The sequence below is a fragment of the Chanodichthys erythropterus genome, chromosome 11, assembly GCF_024489055.1.
Source record: "Chanodichthys erythropterus isolate Z2021 chromosome 11, ASM2448905v1, whole genome shotgun sequence".
Classification (NCBI taxonomy): Eukaryota; Metazoa; Chordata; class Actinopteri; order Cypriniformes; family Xenocyprididae; genus Chanodichthys; species Chanodichthys erythropterus.
In genome coordinates, this window is record NC_090231.1 from 48,670,424 (window position 1) to 48,691,062 (window position 20,639).

At 38.6% G+C, this 20,639-nt stretch overlaps 1 protein-coding gene across 2 annotated transcripts in view; it reads right to left on the bottom strand.

Annotated features, from left to right (window-relative positions):
- LOC137030828 (hepatocyte growth factor activator) overlaps positions 1 to 19,383 on the bottom strand; it is a 40,962-nt gene extending 21,579 nt beyond the window's left edge. Inside the window, exons 1-5 of one of the 2 annotated variants that reach the window (XM_067401273.1) lie at positions 19,081 to 19,383; positions 18,927 to 18,993; positions 18,742 to 18,835; positions 2,918 to 2,991; positions 418 to 558 (exon numbers count right to left, since the gene is read on the bottom strand). In XM_067401273.1, coding sequence (XP_067257374.1) covers positions 418 to 558; positions 2,918 to 2,991; positions 18,742 to 18,835; positions 18,927 to 18,993; positions 19,081 to 19,215 — 511 coding nt within the window. In that variant the 5' untranslated portion in view covers positions 19,216 to 19,383. The remainder of the gene's footprint in view (positions 1 to 417; positions 559 to 2,917; positions 2,992 to 18,741; positions 18,836 to 18,926; positions 18,994 to 19,080) is intronic. The other variant, XM_067401274.1, reaches the window with a different exon arrangement.
- Between the last annotated feature and the right edge of the window lie 1,256 nt (positions 19,384 to 20,639).

A 20,639-nucleotide genomic window follows, 5' to 3' on the forward strand; every position in this document is an offset into this window, starting at 1 on the left:
TTTCCATCTACTGCTATTATTTGACTGACAGACGGCAGCGGTTGCAGTTAAAAATCATAATTTGCGTTCGACTGAAGAAAAAAAGTCACCTACATCTTGGATGCCCTGGGGGTAAGCAGATAAACATCAAATTTTCATTTTTGGGTGAACTATCCCTTTAAGTGGCCTTTTATTTTATTAATATTACATAATCTGCAAGTATAGTTAAAAAATACTTTTAAGATTTGAAGTACACCACAAGTGCACATTTAAAACAATTAATCGCATTTCTTTTTTCACAAGGGATGATGTGAAGCCTTTAAAACAATATCCCAGCAGGTCAATGAATTTGTGGCAATTAATAACCAATAATCCATAATTACACTGAAATTATCATTGCATTATGTGAATATGGCCATTTCACTGTGTTTCACTCACTTTTTTCACACAGAGCTCCAGTAAATCCATCAGGACACACACAATCAAATGAGTCCAGGTTAGTGTTCGTGGCACAAACGCCTCCGTTCAAACACGGGTTTTGCTGGCAGAGACTTGGACCCTGACGCAAATGAAGAAATCCTGAGGAGAGGATGAGATAAATAAAGAAAAACTTGCTTATCATCATGGCGGCAGGGCTGATTCATCATGCTCATTTCTCAAACCTTGAATGAGTCAATGAGACATACAGTATCTGTTTTCCAAATCATAAACAATGTTGTGCCAAATGCAGTCCGCATTACTCTCAGCTATGATTACTGAACACAGTTATATGTGCATGTAGATTCAGTACAGAAGCATTTCTGTCCATCCAAACTCACACACCACGTTTTGAGCCACTTTTTGAATTAATAATTAAGCTAAAAAATGTCTTGTATAAGGAACCAAATAAGCCAGAACTGCCACTATAGTGTCCCTTCAAAAATCCAGTGCATGACGTGAGCATATACACAAACAGTGTGTTTGAACCAGAGCACGCACTTGAAAACAAACTCTGTACATTTGTTATAAACACAGAGGTCTGCATCTTACAAACAAAGTGTGTCATTTATGCATTAACATAAACACCTCCCTCTGAAAGTAAAACATCCTGGTAAACCCACAGTTTCAGCCATAAATCCATCCACAAGCGGGAAATGTACACACGATTGCCGACTAAGGCTGAGTGATAAATACATCATACATTTAATGAATTTGTTAGCGATATAAAATGAAGCAACATTGTGTATATGCGATGGAATGATTTTAATGCCATTTTTATTACGTTATTTTATTACGTTTCTTTACAAGTCATTAAACTAGTTTAGAGTATGAGAGTGTTAAAACAGTTTAATTCACTTCCATGCAGTGTTGTTAACTAGAGCAAAAACTATCAAATATTGCTTTATTTAGGATTTAAGTTAAGTTTTATATATCTATAAATATTAGATGAAGGAATTAGATGGAAAATCTTTTAAGAGATAGTTCACCCAAATATGAAAATTCTGTTATCATTTATTCACCCTCAAGTTGTTCTAAACCTGTATGAAGTTCTTTCTTCTTCTGAACACAAAATAAGATATTTTGAAGAATGTTGGTAACCAAACAGTTTTCAACAGTTTTTTTTATACACTATGCTAGTCAAAACTGATTAGTTACCAACATTCTTCAAAATATCTTCCTTTATGTTCAACAGAAGAAAGGGTCACACTTTAGTTTAGGGTACAATTCTCACTATAAACTAACTACTATGACTTTTGCCTCAATAAACTCCCAATTACTGCTTATTAATAGTTAGTAAGGTAGTTGTTAAGTTTAGGTATTGGAAGAATTAAGGGATGTAGAATATGGTCATGCATCTATCTCTATGTGCTTTATAAGTACTAATAAATAGCCAATATCCTATTAATATGCACGCTAATAAGCAACTAGTTAATACTGGACCCTAAACTAAAGTATTACTGAAGAAAAAAACTTCATACAGGTTTGAACAACTTGAGGGTGAGTAAATATTGACAGAATTTTCATTTTTTGATAAACTATCCCTTTAAACTAAAAAAATTAAACAGAAAACTTAAATGAAAATTATAAATATTGACAACTAATTAAAATAAATAAATAAAAAAGTTCTCTCTGCGAGCATATAAATATTAAGGTTTATTACTATTTATGGATTATTGGTTATTAATTGGCACAAATTCATTGACCTGCTGGGATATTGTTTTAATGGCTTCACATCATCCCTTGTAAAAAAACAAGTGCGATTAATTGTTTTAAATGTACACTTTGTGGTGTACCTTAAATCTTAAAATTATTTTTGAACTATACTTGCAGATTATGTAATATTAATAAAATAAAAGGCCACTTAATTGTACTTATAAAGAATACATTTACATGACTGTTTCTTAACACACTTAAGTGCACTTTGTAATGTAAATTAAAAATTTTTGTTTACATTTTAAATCATGTTTTAATAATCATTTGTCATGCTTTAAAGAAGTATAATTATTTTGGTGTGTTGGCCAATATACTAAAGCATATATGTTAAGCATTTGATTATAATTTCAACTGTAGTGAGTTATGTAAGCAATAAGGTACGAGACACTGTGCTGTATCGTGAATAAGTCTTGGCTAAAGGGCGTTGTTAGGCACGATGCGAAGCGGAGTTATTACTATTTATTGTTATATGCATATAAATTCCTTTATTGTGTTCATTTAGTTAATAACTGTGAATGACATGCCATGGTTAATTTTAACTAAATGTTTTACTCTGCATCAGTTTATTAAACATTACACATTTTGATTTTACTTGGCAACAAATTGACTGTTTGGTTTCTCTAATTGAAAAAAAAATCAGAGCAAATACTGTCATTGAGATATCTAATATCTACAAAGGCTGATGCAAGATCTTATGACTTCTGACAAGACTTATTGTACTTATTATACAAAAATTATTTCTTACCATTAAACATTCGTTTGGGTGAACTGCAGAATCCCCGCTTCTGATCACGGTCATAGTTGTGTGTGAGAGAACACCTAAAAGTCAAACCGAAAACACAATGAGCATGACACACATCTGAATTACTCAAGACTTGGGTAAAGATCAAACAGACAGAATTACTGGTTGTTGAGTGCATGGAAAATTTGCCATTATTTATATATTTATGTCATATCGCACCAAACCTGTATGCTGTTATTTCTGTCCGGGGAACACAAAAGGAGAAATTTCATTATGACTTTGTATTATATTGGACACCCTTGTCAAAAATATTTGTGCTTAATTGTATTGAATATGTACTTGTAGTGTACTTTTAAATCTTAAAAGTATAGTATATATTTTTAAAAACTACAGATAATACAATATCAATAAAATTAAAGGCCAAAAGTGTACTTAAAGGCACAGTATGTAAGTTTCACCGCTAGGGATCTCTTATTCAAAACAATAACAAAGTTGTAGCTTGATTTTGCCATGAATGAACATGGAATCATGGGAGTTGTTGTCTTCACCTCTACAGCCAATGTAAAGCAATTTGGCGGGACTCAAGGCAGAAATCATGTTCATGAATGAGCTTATGTATTAAAGTTTTATTAACGTTACTGTGACATGAAGCAGAGTGAGGCCAAGTGTCATGAAGCTGCTCCAAGACACGAAGGTTGAGGATCCAAACGCAGTATTTACTGAAAGGGTAATCCACAACAGAGTCCTGCACGGGTTCGGGTACCCGCGGGTGACCCGCAAATTTGGCTGACGGAAACGGAAACACGAAACACGGGTCTAAACACGGGTTCAAAACAGTCGCGTGCAAACGTAAAAATAAATGCATATTTTTAGGAACACTTCTACAAAACTATGCCTGTATTTCAAGTTGGTATATATTTTTTTGTTTATTTGAGCCCGCGCCTTCCCAGGAGTCTCTAGGCCACTTTCCACTTTTAAAAAATCACAACCGCGCGAACTGCTGCATGAGTCGTCGAGATGGATCCTGAGGAGTTGAAAAAAAAAATAGCTAGAGGAGATTGTAAAGTTGTCGACAATACTTAATCAAAACTCAAGTCCAGTGTGTGGGAGAAATTTGGAGTCATCTCAGATGAAGAAAGCAATATTGTGAAAGGCTTTGCTGCATGCAAAACCTGCCTTAAAGTTTTCGTTTTCGATAGCCGCAAATGTGGAACTTCGTCGCTGAGGAAGCACGCAGATACCTGTGCCGGTAACAAACTAATCACCAGTTCTATCGAACAGTATCTTTCAAAGGGGACAGAACTGAAGGTGCCTCGTAGAGATGACAAGGACACCATAACCAGGCTGTCTGTGAACTTTGTATGCAATGATATTAGACCCTTTGATGCAGTACACGGCGAGGGATTTTTTGCATTAGCACAAGGGTTGATAGATGTTGGTGCTCAGGCTGGCCGTGTGGATGTTAAACAACTACTGCCTGACCCTACGACGGTTTCTCGTGGTGTCAACAAATATGCAGAGGAGATTCGCCAAAAACTAATCCCAGAACTTAAAATGCAGTTGGAGGGGAGTAATGGAGCTGGTACATTGGACATGTGGACTGACGATTACAGAAAAACCAGCTACCTTTGTGTTACTCTGCACTACATTAACAATAAGTGGGAGCTTATCGAAAGAGTGTTGTGTACCTCTGAGTGGGACAGTTCACTGCGTAAAACGGCTGACAACATTAAACCAGCCATCATCAGCGCATTGCGTAAATTTGGCATTGATGAATTCTACTCCAAACTGGTGTATGTGACAGATAGGGGCGCAAATATAGTTGCGGCCCTGCGTACAGTGACCAGATTGAGCTGCGCTGCCCATATTTTCAATACTGTCCTGTACACTACATTCAAACCATCCCAGGAGGATATGTATGGAGAAGAAGTAACTGCAATGATTGCCTCAGCCAAGTCACTGGTAACATATTTCAAGCAGACCAACCTCCAGACTCGCCTGAAAAAGACTCTTAAAAACTCTGTAGAGACACGTTGGAATTCCCTGCATACAATGCTAGAGTCTATCAACAGTCAATATGAAGACATCCGCACACTTCTGGAAGAGCGAGGGGAAGTTGACCGCCTCGCAAACTTGGATGAAGAGGCCCTCTCCGACTTTGTTGCATTCCTGGAGCGATTTAAGGAAGCCACTAAAGCGTTAGAGGCATCGAAAACCCCGACCCTCCATCTAACCATTGTTTGGTATGAGCGCATCAGACGCCACTTGCGAGCTTCTTCAAATGATAGCATGATCATTTCCTCACTGAAGGAGAAATGCCTCAGTATTCTCCAGGACAAGTTCGACATTCATCGTTTACACAGACTTGCAATGTTCCTGCATCCTAAACTGAAAAGTATGAAGCTACTTGCTGACAGTAGTGAAGTGGCAAGCGTGCACAGTGAGATGCGGCGCCTTGTGAAAGGTCAGTAATGCAAACACAGCCACAGGGGGGTTGGATGAGAGAAAATAAAAGTGAAATTTTGAGGGGAAAAATGTATTTTTATTAAATAACATTTGAAAAACCTGTATAAACTGAACACCAAAGAACAATATTAACTATGAGCGATTGTGACGCGTTCATGAAAAATGTCACAAAGAACCGGCAAAAGTAGCCTATGATTATGAATATGTCAAATATTGCCAGGACACATTTCAATTGTTTATTAATAAACAAGTGTTTTCTGTGTCGGCTGCAAAGATGAAGTTGACGATGCCGACTCGCGATCTTCGCAGTAGCGAACACGCCAGAGAGAAATGCACATTTCATACAGATTACATAAGCAGAGAGCAGTCTGTTTTATTTCGCTTTGAATTGTTTTGTTTAAAAGTACACATTTCAAGCTTTCTATATATTTCTCAGGTCTGTGAGGCATTTAGCTTATACACTGAGTTTCGGTTAATTTATGAGACTAGCTCCAGTTCACGCGCCGGCGCCTCCGCTCCGTGTCCTGATTATATTGCCTGCTATATTTACTTCTTATTTATTAAATCCAGGCAATTGGTTGATAAAACATTGATTAAAATTAAGATACAATTAATACAAAACGAAATTCACTTTAAAGAAAGGCTTTATACAATAAAAAACAAAATAATGTCTGCCCACTCTGTCTCCCGACATATTGCGCAACTTATGATCTTCTTTTCACTTCTCATATAATCAACATAGATGAAATTATTTATATATATATATATATATATATATATATATATATATATATATAATATATATATATATATAATTTTTTTTTAACATAATTGTGAAAATCGTTTTCTTTAATGACTAGGCTACCACACGTAGAGGCCTTATAAACTACAGTACAGAGAAGTATATATGTCGGAGCGGGATTTGAGCGTTTTAGGTGGTTACAGATTTTTTGTGTAACGTAGGCATGTGTATTTCCGTCATATTAAATATAAAACGCATGTGTATACTGATATTTTTTCTAATGACTGGACTCCTTTATTAAGGGGTAGCTATATGGATATATAAACAGACGTTTCAATATATTGGTATTAAATGCATTTTCTGAGAATTTATATTTCGAGTTTTGACTGCAAATGTCACGTCCATAAAATTATTGCACTACAATGTTTGTTTACATTTATTATAGACCTTAAGGATAAGCGTGGAAGTCCTGAGGAGCAGTGCCACCACCCCCCACCGGAGAAGCGAGTTCGAGTGTCGGCGGACACTTTATCAGACGTAGAAGATTCCAGTGATGAGGCTCCGCAGTATCAGGACGAAGTGGCTGCTTACATCGATCACAAAACGCCAAAAGATGACCATTTTGACATTTTGTCATGGTGGCAAGACCATGCTCACCTTTTCCCTAATATTGCCTAGATTGCGAGGTCTATCCTCGCCATCCCTGCATCCAGCACTGCAAGTGAGCGAGACTTCTCTTGTGCTGGATACGTTATCCAAGAGCGGAGGAGTCAGCTGAAACCGTCCACAGTGGAAGATGTGATTTTTTTACACAGCAATTAAAAATACCACACCACAAATAGGATCTAATCCCCTTGCACGGCAAAAGGTAGGCCAAAATTGCCCCCATTAGATCTTGGATTCATAAACGGGACAGTTTCACGTCTCAGCCCTAATTGTAACCTATACCTAGGCTGTATGGTTAAGTAGCATAATTCACAGGCCGGTGTATGTAGCGTTTGTTAGGATTCGCATACAACTGGACTTTTCTTTCATTTAAAAGTAGCCTATCACATAGCCTACACTGTTGTTATTGTTTATTTTAACACTGTTAAGTAGCCTATGTGTGGTGTGCAGGGCGTGTTTGAACCCGAAATTGTCTGATGTAGGCTAGACGAAATTGCGTTACTCAGTTTTGTGGTAACGTTAGCCATGTTCTTTATGTACCGGCTTTTTGACAACTTCGGCTGAGGTTGTCCTTGTGTTAAGGCTAAAGGCCTTGTAATAACTCCTGTATTACCTGGCAATAAAAATTTGAAAAAAGTGTGTATAATGTGATTGGCTAAACTGATTTGATTTCGAGTGCGGGTCGGGTGTCGGTTCTATTTTAAGCGGGTCGGGTCGGGTGCGGATTTTAATTAGTGCTGCTGTCGGAAAACGGGTCGGATGCGGTTTTAAGCACTGCGGGTACGGGCGGGTGCGGATTTACAAAATCGGACCCGTGCAGCTCTCTGATCCACAATCAAGCAGGCAAAGGTCAAAACACAGAGTAAACAGTCCAACCAGTCACAGGGCACAGGAACACAGGCAAGAAACCGGGCAGAAAGTCAAAATCATAAACATGAGAAACAAAAGACAGCAAGCTCAGAAATGCAGTGTAGACACGTACAACACTTCGCAATGAATGGCTGAGTGAACAGGGCTTATATAGGCTGTCGTAAACAAGGTAATAAGAAATAGCTGTAGACAATCATGGATGATGAGACCGGGCAATGAGTCCTTGATACAGTCTGTGATGGAGTCTCCCTGGTGGCAAGGGCATTCCAGCTGGTGATCGTGACACGGAGAACCTGGGACATTTTATGTTGGGACTTCGTGGGACTTTGAGGTTGAGGCCTGTAGTCCATGTAAACGTTCCGGCCTGCAATTTGGCCATGGTTCTAGAAGGGTTGTCCCTGGCACCCTTTGAACCCTTGGACTTGATTTCAGAGAAGTTCCTAACTTTAAAGATGGCTTTTCTGTTGGTGATTACATCCCTTAAGGATGTAATCATGATGGTAGGATATTTGCAGGCCCTGTCAGTTGCCTTCTCCTGCCTAGAATTTGCCCCAGATAGGGTCATGGCAATTTTGCACACTAGACTAGGCTACGTGCCTAAAGTTCCGACAAATATAGCATACTCTACAATCTTGCAGGCCTTTCATCCTCCTCCTTTCATGTCGATGGACCAAGAGAAGCTTAATTTGCTTTTCCCAGTTAGGGCCCTTGAGATTTATGTCTACTGGACTGCTCAGTGGCGTAAGACTGACCAGCTACTGGTCTCCATCAGTTCACCCAGGTGGGGTTCCCCAGCTTCCAAGCAGACCAGTAAATGGATTGTGGAGGGTATCTCTACAACTTATGAGGCACATGACTTGCCTTCACCTTTGGTTGGCGGCTTCAAAAGTTTTACTGTCAGGAGTTTCCCTCCAAAAAGAATGTGATGCTGGCTGGTCTTCCCTGACAGAGTCCTGCAAGGGTCCTGTTTGATAAACCCGAACCCACCCCACACCTGCAGTAATTAACAAAACACCCAACCCGATATCTGACACAAACACAAATTTTAGTCCGCACATGACCTGTTTGACATAAAAACTGTGACCTGAACCGCACACGCATTAAATCTCCTACATGAGGTAGACAAAAATAATTTTCTCATGTAGCCTAACACAAGCAATAAAACCAACATTAGGCATTCTGCATTAGGCATTCTGCAATTAATTAAGCATTGCATTAAACAACACAAGTAAAACAATAGAACAAATAATGTTTTAGTATGCCTATTTAACTGTAAGCTTAAAGCTAGTAGGCCTAAATGTTTTAGCAGATTCACTCGGCATTTAAGTGATCGGCATCAAGCGACCAAAGTGATTAATATAATCACTAGCTTTTAATCAGATGCGATGCAATTAGCTTTAATGCCCAGTGCTACAAATTGTGCTGTAATTAGAAGCCTTTAACGATCTTCAGAAAGAGCGTGAACACAAATAAGCATTGGACTATTTGAAAGCAGCTGTCAAATGCACCGGATTGAGTTTAAATAGTCTTGGCTATTTGGCTCGCAGTCTGCCCGTGCCTACCGCACGCCCGACCCACACCCACATCGTGTTATGATCACCGTCTGTTCCTGTCAGTTCCCGGACTACATTACCCATAATCCTCTCTGCCAATCACCTGCACTCACTCCATCAATCACTATCACTAATCACCACACCCAGCTGCAGTACATTAACAGGACTATAAAGGACTCACACTCACACCACCAGTTTGCGAAGTCTTGATTCCTAGTGACAATTCTGAGCGTTCCTTGTATCCTGTCTGCTTGTGTTTGATCTTGCCTGTTCCTGTTTCTTGACCCGTTGCTGCCTGTCCTGACCCTTGCCTGTTATACTGTTCTGTGAATGATATCCGCCTGTCCTGACCATTGCCTGCACCCTGATTACGATCCTGCCTGTCCCTTGCTGTTCTCGTCTGCTCCTGATTGACCCTGCCTGTACAACATTCTTAATAAAGCTTGCATTTGGATCTTACCATGACTCCCGCTGTGTTACACATCGCACCCGACACGTAAATATTATTCCACCCGTTACATCAAATATTAGTGGTTCACCCGCAGACACCCGCTGGTACCCACCATCTGTTCCCCGCACACATTTATAAGGTTTTATAGTCTGGACCTGGACTATACACAGGGTCTCAAGTGTTCTTGTCCTAAGTTGTACCTGAAGAGCTTCACACTAGGACAGGCAATTGTCAGTATGGCATAGTGGGTATTTTATAGAACTAACGTCATAGAACTAACATCAGATGCAGCGTAGAGTTCCGTCGAAAGGGAACATCTCATGTTATGACTGTAACCATGGTTCCCTGAGAAGGGAACAAGATGCTGTGTCACCCTGCCATACTTCCTGCATGCCTTTGAATGGCTTTCTTCAGCCAATCAGAAGCTAACACTGCTTTGTTTAAGGTATCCTTATAGATTTTGCGGTATGCCGTCACACATCAGTAAATGGCAAATAAATGGCAAAAAAGCTGCATAAAGCTTCTTCAAAATTCTTCTTTTGCGTTCCACAGGATAAAATTATAGCACATGGGTTTGGAAGAATATAAAAGTACATAAACATAAAACTCTTTGAACAGGTGTCATTGGCGCAAGTTAAGGACATCATTATGCGTTTGAAGCCTACTGATAGTCTATCTGGTAGCTGCGATGTGGTTCCTTTACATCTTCTTAAGGTGATGGTTGATGTTGTTGGACAGAGTATTAATTACATTATTAAAAGTAGTCTTCATAATGGGATTGTCCCAACAGGCCTTAGGTAAGCGGTTATTTAGCCACTTCTTAAAAGTCCTAATTTAGACCCTCTAGAACTAAAGAATTATCAGCCCATCTCAAAACTACCATGCTTATCAAAGATTTTAGAGAAGGTGGTTTATTCACAGCTAATGTCATTTTTAAGTAAGTATGAGATCTTACACAAATTTCAGTCCAGTTTTAGGGCAGGTCACAGCACTGAGTCTGTACTCTTAATAGTTGTTAATAACCTTCGTATAATCAGAGATGCAGGTAATGCTGCAGCTCTGATTTTATTGGACTTATTGGATATTATTGAAGCAAAGCTTTTGACAGAATAGACCATGTGATTCTTATAAAGTGGTTATCCCATGGTTGGAATTCGTGGGACAGTTTTAGAGTGGTTCAAGTCCTATCTCTTAAATAGATCATTCTCTGTAAAGTATGCTACCTTTGTTTCAACAACAGTATCTGCCACTTGTGGGGTTCCTCAGGGTTCTGTTATTGACCCTATTTTATTTTCCTTCTTTATGTTGCCCCTGGGCTTAATTTTTTTTAATTATAACCATTTGTATGCTGATGATACACAGATTTGTCTTCCTTTGAGAGTGGGAGAGAAATATGGCCCTAATTTACTTTTGGCATGTCTAGAGGAGGCTAAAAGCTGGATGGCTTACAATCTGGTTTAGTTAAAGGGTTAAGCCTTGTTTATACTGCACGCGTCTGCGGCTCGTTACGACTCCGGCAAGGTTTTGTTCCGTCCTCTGAGCGGTGTCAACTCACACCAGAAGCATTTCAGAAGCAAAGCAGCTGGTTTCGCGAGACCATGTTATTTGCCTGTCTGACTTTTTTTTTTTCATGGATTTTTTAGTGTTGTTAATGGCTAAATGGTTATATTTTGTCTAGTTTAATTGTGTTTATTGCTATGCCATACTTTATTTTGCTGTAGCCTAAAGATGAACTTAATACACATAAAAGTCCAGTTATGGACAACTAGAACAAAGAAATTACACATTTTTTCAACTTCGAATCTCTTATCGTCAGTTTCTGGCCTCTTAGTGATGTGAAATATGAGCAGGAGTTTACTCATGGTGCGTTCAAGTCATGTCAGAAAGATCGTATTTACGAGCAGAACCGACATGAACGCCACCACAATGTCGTAAATACCAGTGGGAAGCTCGTAATTTTCTTTAAGCTCTGATTTGTACAAGTTGGGGGCGTGTCAGTCAGAAACATAGTGAAATACCATACTTACAGGTATTTTGCAGTGACATTGTCAGGCTTTTCTATTTACAACGAAGTAAGCTATACGATATACGATAGCATCACAATATAAAAATGTAATATGTAACAATAAAGTTTACAATGGCTTCATAAATTAATTAAAAAATATAAAAAAGCAACATACAACTAATGCACATTCTTTGCTCTACATTTTCTAGAAGCAGAAGTGTTGTTATTTTATGTAATTAATTTAGAGAAGGCACACCGCCATCATACTCCGACGAAGGTGAATGCACCTACCGTCGTACACACGACTTCCCACCTCGTAAATACGAACTTCCCAGGAGGACTTGAACGCACCATCAGGGTGATTATTTTTACTTTATTTTGTATTTGAGTTGCGCGTCTTGGATGCGGCGTCCGTCAAAAATAGGCGAGGCTCCTATCTTTAGCGAAGCGGGCCGACGAGCCGCTTCTCAAACGCACCGCGGTGCGGCTGGTGTAAACACGAGCATTGAGTAGAGTGGCCGCGTATCAGCTCCGGTAGCCACGTCGCAGCCATAAAGCGCCGCACACGCGTGCAGTGTAAACGAGGCTTTAGTTCACCCAAAAATTTCATTTCTGTCATCAAGTACTCACTCTCATGTCGTTCCACACCTGTAAGACCTTCCGAGGGTTCACACAACTTCGGTAAAGTTGGTTTTATATTCACACATTCGGATTTCTGATAAATTCAGACTTTCCAATAAATGTGCAATAAATTAATATTTGCGAATTTTAAGCAGCGACATGATATTGAAAACCAACGATTGTCAACTTACAACATTTTTCACAGTCGATAAAAATAGACAAGTATTGTTTTAATGGCATATTTACTTGTGAATGTCCACTGAATGTCCAATGTAGTGTGATTAACAAGGCTATTGAATATGGATGTCCGAATGTGCAAATATAAAACCAACTTTACCGAAGTGTCCACGGGTTGAACACTGTTAACTATTTAAACCATGTTTATAACAACCTTTCTGGACATCAAAAGGTGCAATGATGTTGCTGCCTATGTGTGGATCAGATACCCTTCATCAAAAATATCTTACTTTGTGTTGTGTTGAAGATGAATGAAGGTCTTATGGAAAAAGTCATCATATCTCTCCTATTTTGGCTTCACTCAAGTGACTATCAGTGGACTACATGATAAAATATAGAATTCTGTAGTAAGTTTTTAAAGCAGTGATTGGGATGGCTCCTGCTTATGTGTCTGAGCTCATTGCTCTTCGCCAAGTATTGCTTACTGTCCCTTGAACTCATATAAAGTTAAAAGGGGATCAGGCCTTTGCTGTTGCGGGTCCAAGGCTCTGGCATAGTCATTCTCAGGAACTTAGGATCGCAACATGATGTGACCTCTCTATCGGACTTATGAGAGCAACCTGAATCGTAACAAAGCACTGTTCACCAGAGGAGAACTGGCCCCCCGACTAAGCCTGGTTTCTCCCAAGGTTTGGGTTCCTTGCCGCTGTGGCCTTTGGCTTGCTTAGTTGGGGACACTTGACATTTGACTTGACATTTGATAATCAACAGTGCTTTGATCTGCCTGCATTGACACTATTCTTTAAGAGCTGCTGTGCAGCAAAAATTATGTACCAGTTATCAATGTAAAGCTGCTTTGACACAATCTACATTGTAAAAAGCGCTATATAAATAAAGGTGACTTGACTTTAAATGCTTTTAAAGCTGATGTCAAAAACTACTTCTTGTCTCTGAGAGGGTGGGCTTGTATCTGTTGTTTTAGTAGGATGTCTGTTGTTTTAGGTTGTCTGTTGTTTTTATGTATTGCTTGTGTCTCTTGTTTGTGCAGCATTTTGGTCTGCAGCTGCAGTTGTAAAGTGCTTTATAAACAAAGTGAATGAAATTAAAATGAATGAATTTAAACTATGACAGATTTTCAGTTTTTGGCATTGCTTGAAGCAAATCCGCTGTGTCTCACAACACTCAGTCAGAAGCAAACCCTCCTCCATATTTATGGAGTAAAACTCACTTAAGAGTTGCTCCATATGGAAATTTGCACACACTTGTTCAGCTGCAGTGACATTAATAACCGCACCGCTTCCTTGATCTTGCATCACAGCCCTGATCTCTCTGACTGATAAAACTCACTCCTTCTCATTGTTTATAATGGTTTATTACATCGGTATGTGTAGTCATCTGCTCCACTCATTGACAGAGGAAACATAAAGAGCAGCGGAGATGACAAAAGATCATTTTTAGCAAACAGAGTAGTGAGTCAAAAGTTAAGTGAACAGGTCACTAGTTTTGGTAAAAGTTGCTCAATATGCAGATGAGTCTGCACTTGATGGTACAATGTGGTTTAAACTCATTAAGGATGTGGGTTTGGATATGTAAGGACATTATTATGGGTTGGCTAAGTAACTGGTTTAAGATGGGTAACTACCAGAGTGCAGTTGTAATACTTCACATCAGGCCTTATTTGTTAGCACTAGTTAATGAATTAGCTAACAATGAGAAACATATAACTACATTTTTAATCTTTGTTAATGTTAGTTAAAGCTGCAGTCCGCCATTTTTCCTCTTTGTCGCCCTGCGCCTATGCGGAATAGTTATCTGTATGTGTGTTGTTGTACCTCGCAACAGCTCGTCAGCGCGGATGAAACTAATGCTTGCTGTAAGTGACTACACCGGTGTGGATACTGTACTTCAGAATCACAGATTCTACGTCTTGAAAGTATGACCAATATAAGAATTTTCACTGGAAAAAATCAGCTGAACAAGTAACATTTCTGCCACTTTTGTTCTGACCAACTGAGGAAAAAAGCATTAGGCCTACAATAAATTGCGTTGTCAATGGTGATTAAAGCTTGAATCACGCCAAACCGTGCAAATTATGATTACTTTTATGCTTTGTTCTCAAACTGTTAATGTTAACAACATCAGCATTGCGTGACTATGTGTATTTAGTGTATATTAGTGTTACCTGTAGATATCATTTTCTGTAGCAACGCCGCAGTCTGACGTCTTTTGCTTTTTAACTACAGGTGAATCTCCAGTTGTCACTGATGATTGTCATTTGGATCTTTCTGGATTACAATCCGCCATTAAAATGAAAGTTTAATTATTTCAGCTGCTGTGAGAAAAGGCTATAAATGATCCGCTACCGGCAGCATCCTCACATGATAAAACCGACTAGCCTGGACGGAACTCCTTCCTTTATGTTTATAGACGTGACGTAATGACATATGCTGCATGCTCGAATTTCCAGCAGAAATCCACCAGGTCGCTCTTATTATAAAACATTATTACAAGCTTACCGTTGTGAATCGAGCTAAGATAATGAGATTGTTTTGAACACTGGCTGGTTATGTACTTGCTCAAAAATGGATTTTGGATCATTTTTAAACAAAAAAAGTTACGGACTGCAGCTTTAATAAAAATTATCACTGTTTAAGTAAGGGATAATGTAGGCTACATCCAGCCAGTTGTTATCTCAGAATAAACCCCAACAGGTCTTGTATCAGCCTGAAGGGGTTTATACTGCGATAACAACCAGATGGATGTACATTATCCTGCTTATTACATGGCTACTTGCCACATAAGTGAATAATTAGACACAAAATATTCTATCTCTCGATCTGAGTCCGCTTCTGCGGATAGAGCAGTTGCTCGCGTGGCAAACTAGACAGAAACACATTTAAGAGATCTAGTACGGTACACTCATACAGCATATTACACTGCATTTTGCCACATAAATAATTATAGGCATAAGATATTGATCTGAGATTAAACTGATTTAAAATCGTACCTATTTGTTATCTTAATCCATTACAGTGAACAAAACTATAGTCGCAAAATGGCAGCAGCTGCTGTTGTATGAAACGATAGAGCGGGTCCGCGATACCGGATGACATAATTAAATAACTACACAAAATTTGACTGCTTTTTAATAATTTAATTAGCTCACCAAAGGCAAAACTTCCACGAGGAAAAACGTTCCTAGCAAGCATATCCACAAGTTTCCTACGCCCCACGAGGCCTTGCGTCAAACGTGGGAGCGTCTTCCGGTTCGAAGTAAACAAGCTGGACGTGACACTCATTCATTCAACAGTTGACAGTCATTCAAGATTTAACGATCCAAACTTGCGAACGTTTGTTTTTTACTTAAAGATTTAAGATTCCGGCATCAATATTTGAACAATGTTTTACAATTAAAAACATTTAATGTATTAATTTATGGCAGGAGTGCACATCACTCATGCTAAATCTAACTGATATTTATATTGACATAAAAATAAAACACAGACCTATTTAGTTGCGCATGCTTCCATTTATTTGAGATCACAAGAATGCAAAAAACAACTCCACTAAAGCTTTTAAATCCAAAGGCTTACACATTTAGAAATATATTGATAACATACCCTATGTTTACGTCACTTTTCTGAGCATTTCTATTTATTTTCCTCGAAATTATGCGATGATTGCTATCCGAGGATGTTTGCGCGATCTCTCAGTCTATCTATCCTGATCCTTTCAGCCAGAGCAAGAGGGAGCTCATGAGAAGACAACAGGAGTTATGAGTTATACGAGTTAACCGGAGTATGTGAATCTGTCAAATACAGGCTATGCATTTGTCAGGAGTCAACAGGCACAGGGAAGAGACAGATAAAACATTAAACCAAATAAATACACGATTATAATCATATAAAAATTGTCTTCAAGCAGTCTCTGATATTTTCCATAAATGTGTGTATTTACTATCGCAATGGTTAACATAAGTAGCCTTTAGCATCGCATACAGTGGAAACGCGACTGGCTCTGGCACGCACGACACGTTAGGAGTAAAATATCACATCATAAGGCTTTGACGGGAAGTACAGACAGCGGGTTGTTCAAGTATTGCAGGGTCAGGATGCTCTAGTCATGCAGCAGCACTTTTGTGGAAGGTCAGTAAAGTAAAGAGCAATTAAGGGCACGAAAACTGTTTATTCTATTGTGATATTATTAACTAATGTAGTAAACTGAGATGTTGTCCCTGGGTGCCGTAACGACATCTCTCATAAAGATTTGCAACTTTACAAAGTAAACAATGATCCAAAAAACACTTAGCCCTTTTCGCTAATTAGCACACAAAATACCATTGGTATGCTACTTCCGCCGCCTCACCGGAAGTTGTACCCACGTTCTCTTTTACAGTAGCGCCCCGCGGAAACAGGTGGATAGCGCTGCAGACTTCAGTAACCTGGATGAGCCTATGTTTAAACTGTTTTCAGCGGTAGTTATTGGGGAATAACATACCGCTGAATGGCGCCATTGACCAATCAGAATCAAGTATTCCACAGAGACGTGTAATACCTAATGTTAAAGCTGCTGTCCACGATTTTTGGCCCTCTAACAGAACTGCACGCGTCTTGCAGAAGAACACTGTAGCCGGAGCTACTTTTCTCCGTGTATGTCTATGGCGAGTCACGCAGTTATTGTGATACTCTGCGGCGAGTCCGGTCTGAAATAGTCCGAATATAAACACTAATTATAAGTTTACCATAATGACTCAAGGTAAGACAAAAACACGGCTTGGAAAATGGATTCATGTTGTATATTCTCATTATATAATTTTTGTAAATCTTTAACACAAAAAAAGTTGCGGACTGCAGCTTTAACAACTTTTGATTATAAAAATGCAGAAGTAAATGTTGAGATTAACATGAATTAAGATTAATAAATGCTGTAGAAGTATTATTCATTGCTAGATTATGTTAACTAAAGTAGTTAACTAATGTTAACAAAAGAAACTATTTTAAGTTGGATATTGGATTGGATCAAATCTTGAAAATGGCTTGTTCAAAAGAAAAAGAAAAAAGATTCTAATTTAACTGGATCACATAATTTAGTCTTGGTTTCGATCTCAAATCTTCCATACGTGTTGTTCAAAACTTTTAGTAGGATTAGGATAACTTTGATCCAAATAATTTAGGATTATACTGATACCATCAGATGGGGTGGATTTCAGAAACAAAATGCAATAAATCTTTGAAATGAGTTCCCATTTGAACTGGTTAAGGATGTGTCTGTAACAAGCTCAAGCCAGACCTTTAGTTATCCCAAACCTACTGTAGATACTAACTCGGCACAGACCAGATCCTCAGAAGTTATGTCTTAAAGGGTTAGTTCACTCCAAAATGAAAATGTTGTCATTAATTACATTCCTGATGTTGTTCCAAACCCATAAGACTTTCGTTCATCTTCGGAACCCAAATGAAGATCTTTTTGATGATAGAATGCTCAGATTTCCTTACATAGACCGCCTTTGGAACTACCACTTTGACGCTTCAAAAATGTCATAAAGAGATCGGAAAAATAATCCATATGAATCGAGCGGTTTAGTCCAAATTTTCTGAAGAGAATCGATCACTTGTTATGATAAACAGATTTAATTTAGGCTTTTACTCGCATGTACAAATTGATGAGCGAACATAAGCAGAAGCTCAACCAAACCTGAATAATGCACAAGAACAAACCTCCGGAAACTCAAACGTACTGCGTAATACACGAGAATGAACCTCTTTGGTTACGCAGCATGTTTGAGCTTCCGGAAGGGGTTTGTTCTTGTGCGTCATTCACGTTAGGTTGAGCTTCTGCCAAGTCTTACGGGTGTGGAACGACATGAGGGTGAGTAATTCATGACAGAATTTTCATTTTGGGTGAACTAACCCTTTAAATTTACAACGATTAATCTAATCTGATTACAGGTTATGCTGATTTGTTGTAAAAATCTGTAGAATGGTACTAATCATGGATCTGAGGGTACTAGACTATTATTGGTAACTGAAAACATCAAATTAGCCAAACTATTTAATAAACAAACACATTCTACGCATGCAGATTCTTTGTGGGTCTGGTAACGATTTAGGCATCTGGGTATGAGCTGTTGTATTAGGGGGTTTGAGATCACTTAAAGGAGTTGAAGTTAAAGTAAGTGCTGACGTTTGATGGTCAGTGAATTAAGAGTTATTTATCAAAGAGAATGGTTGAAGGACATTGAATGTGTACATGCTGTGCATGTTTGTTAGCACTTACCAGGCCTTGTAAGAGTTCATAGAGATACAGTTGTGATAAATCATCCCACCAAAGCGAAAAGGAAACTTGCACTCTTTTCCATCTGTTGTGAGAACTAAAAGTAAAACACACACACATTGAAACATGAACCAACAGTTATTAGAAACAGACACATTAAGGACTGAGAGCAATTCGAGAGTTCATACCTTTCTGGGTTACAGTGTTAGACTGCCTGGAAACTACTAAAATTTCAAAACCAGGTGGCTGCTTGGGCTTTAAAAGAGAGCGAGAGACAGAGAGAGTTTGCCAAGATGTATACCAAATAACTAACATTCAGCAAAAATCATATGGGACACTCACCGATCCAACACACTGCAAACGGGGCAATAAAATAAGACATGACAGCAGCAAAAGAAGAAATACTCGACGAGTCAGAACTGGAGAAAACACAGAAAAATCCAACCAAGAGATTTGTGAACGAGGTGTTCTCCGCATGGCAGATATTTGATCTTTGGATAAGTTTCACCAGGAATAAAAGCACTAGATAAATTCAGAGAGTTTCCGTCCCGCACGCAAGTGTCATTGGTAGGATTCCTCCATTATATCCCGGGGCGATGGATGCGTGAAAGCTCACCGCAGGAAAAGCCTCTTCAAGGGAGTTCCCACGAGAAAAGCCTGTGATTACACCTGGCGGGGTGGACAGACCCAGCCCAGCACGAGCCTGTGATGTAATACCGATCTTCATGCTTTGATTTAGGGGTTGTTGTCAGTGACAACGGAATCCACCCACAAGTGATGTTGCACCGGGAGAGACACACTCTAAACCTGATTAGAGTGTTGCGCGTCACCGCTGCACTTACGCGGCGCGTCACGTTCGGGTGAATGCAGTTAATCATTCATTGTTGACCGAAACTACTTTCAAAGCGAAAGCTAGGAATTCCTCCACATATGTGTGCATATGGGAAAACATGAAAATAAGAGCCATGGTTACTGAGTAACAGTATTAAGACAATTTTGAGATAAATGAGAGCAGAATTATACTCACAAAGCTTTCTACATCTGAATGAGCTAAATATATACAGTTAATAATAAAAAAAAGCCTAATGATCATGTTATTGATGTTTAAAAACAAACCATTTCTAAGCTATTCATTTGGTGTATACTCTCAGGATGTTGGTGTCTCCAGAAACCGCAAACAATAAAATGTGATTTTGTAACATAATAATGTAATTTATTTAAAAAATGGGGGATTTAAGGTATTTTTTAATTTATAAAAATCAAAACTATTTTTAAAAAACGTTTATGTAAAATTCACATTTCTCATTTTCATTCGTGGAGATAACATGGATAATGTGCCTTGGTTTAAAGGCACAATATGTAAGAATTTAGCAGTAAAATATTCAAAAACCACTAGAGCAGTGTTATATATTTTGTTCACTTGAGTACTTACAACATCCCAAATGTTTTCAACTGTTTGTAAATCATGAGAAAATTGCTATTTTAACCAAGGCTCCGGGACGTGTGAGGAGTCGCCTGTCAATTGCGTCATACCTGCGTTAACCCTCGTCTGCCTTGGTTTCCAGTTTTACTTTGTAGAAACCATGGAAACACCAAAGACACTTTAATATATTACATGTTTTAATAGGCAAGGGAACAACTGTTGTGATATATTTATAGACAGAAAAACGAATTGTTGTTATAGCTCAACATAGTCTGTTCAAATCTAGTTTTCTTGATTTTTTGCGAGTACCATGCTTTACCATGCCTCAGAGAAAAACACTATTTTGTGAAGTAGCTAACATAGCATAATAAGATGCAGCTTTATTTTTAGTAACAGTAATACAGCATTTTCTCCAATACAATATGTTTTAAAATTAATTGCATGCCATTTATCAACACAAGCCATCCAGCATTTAATA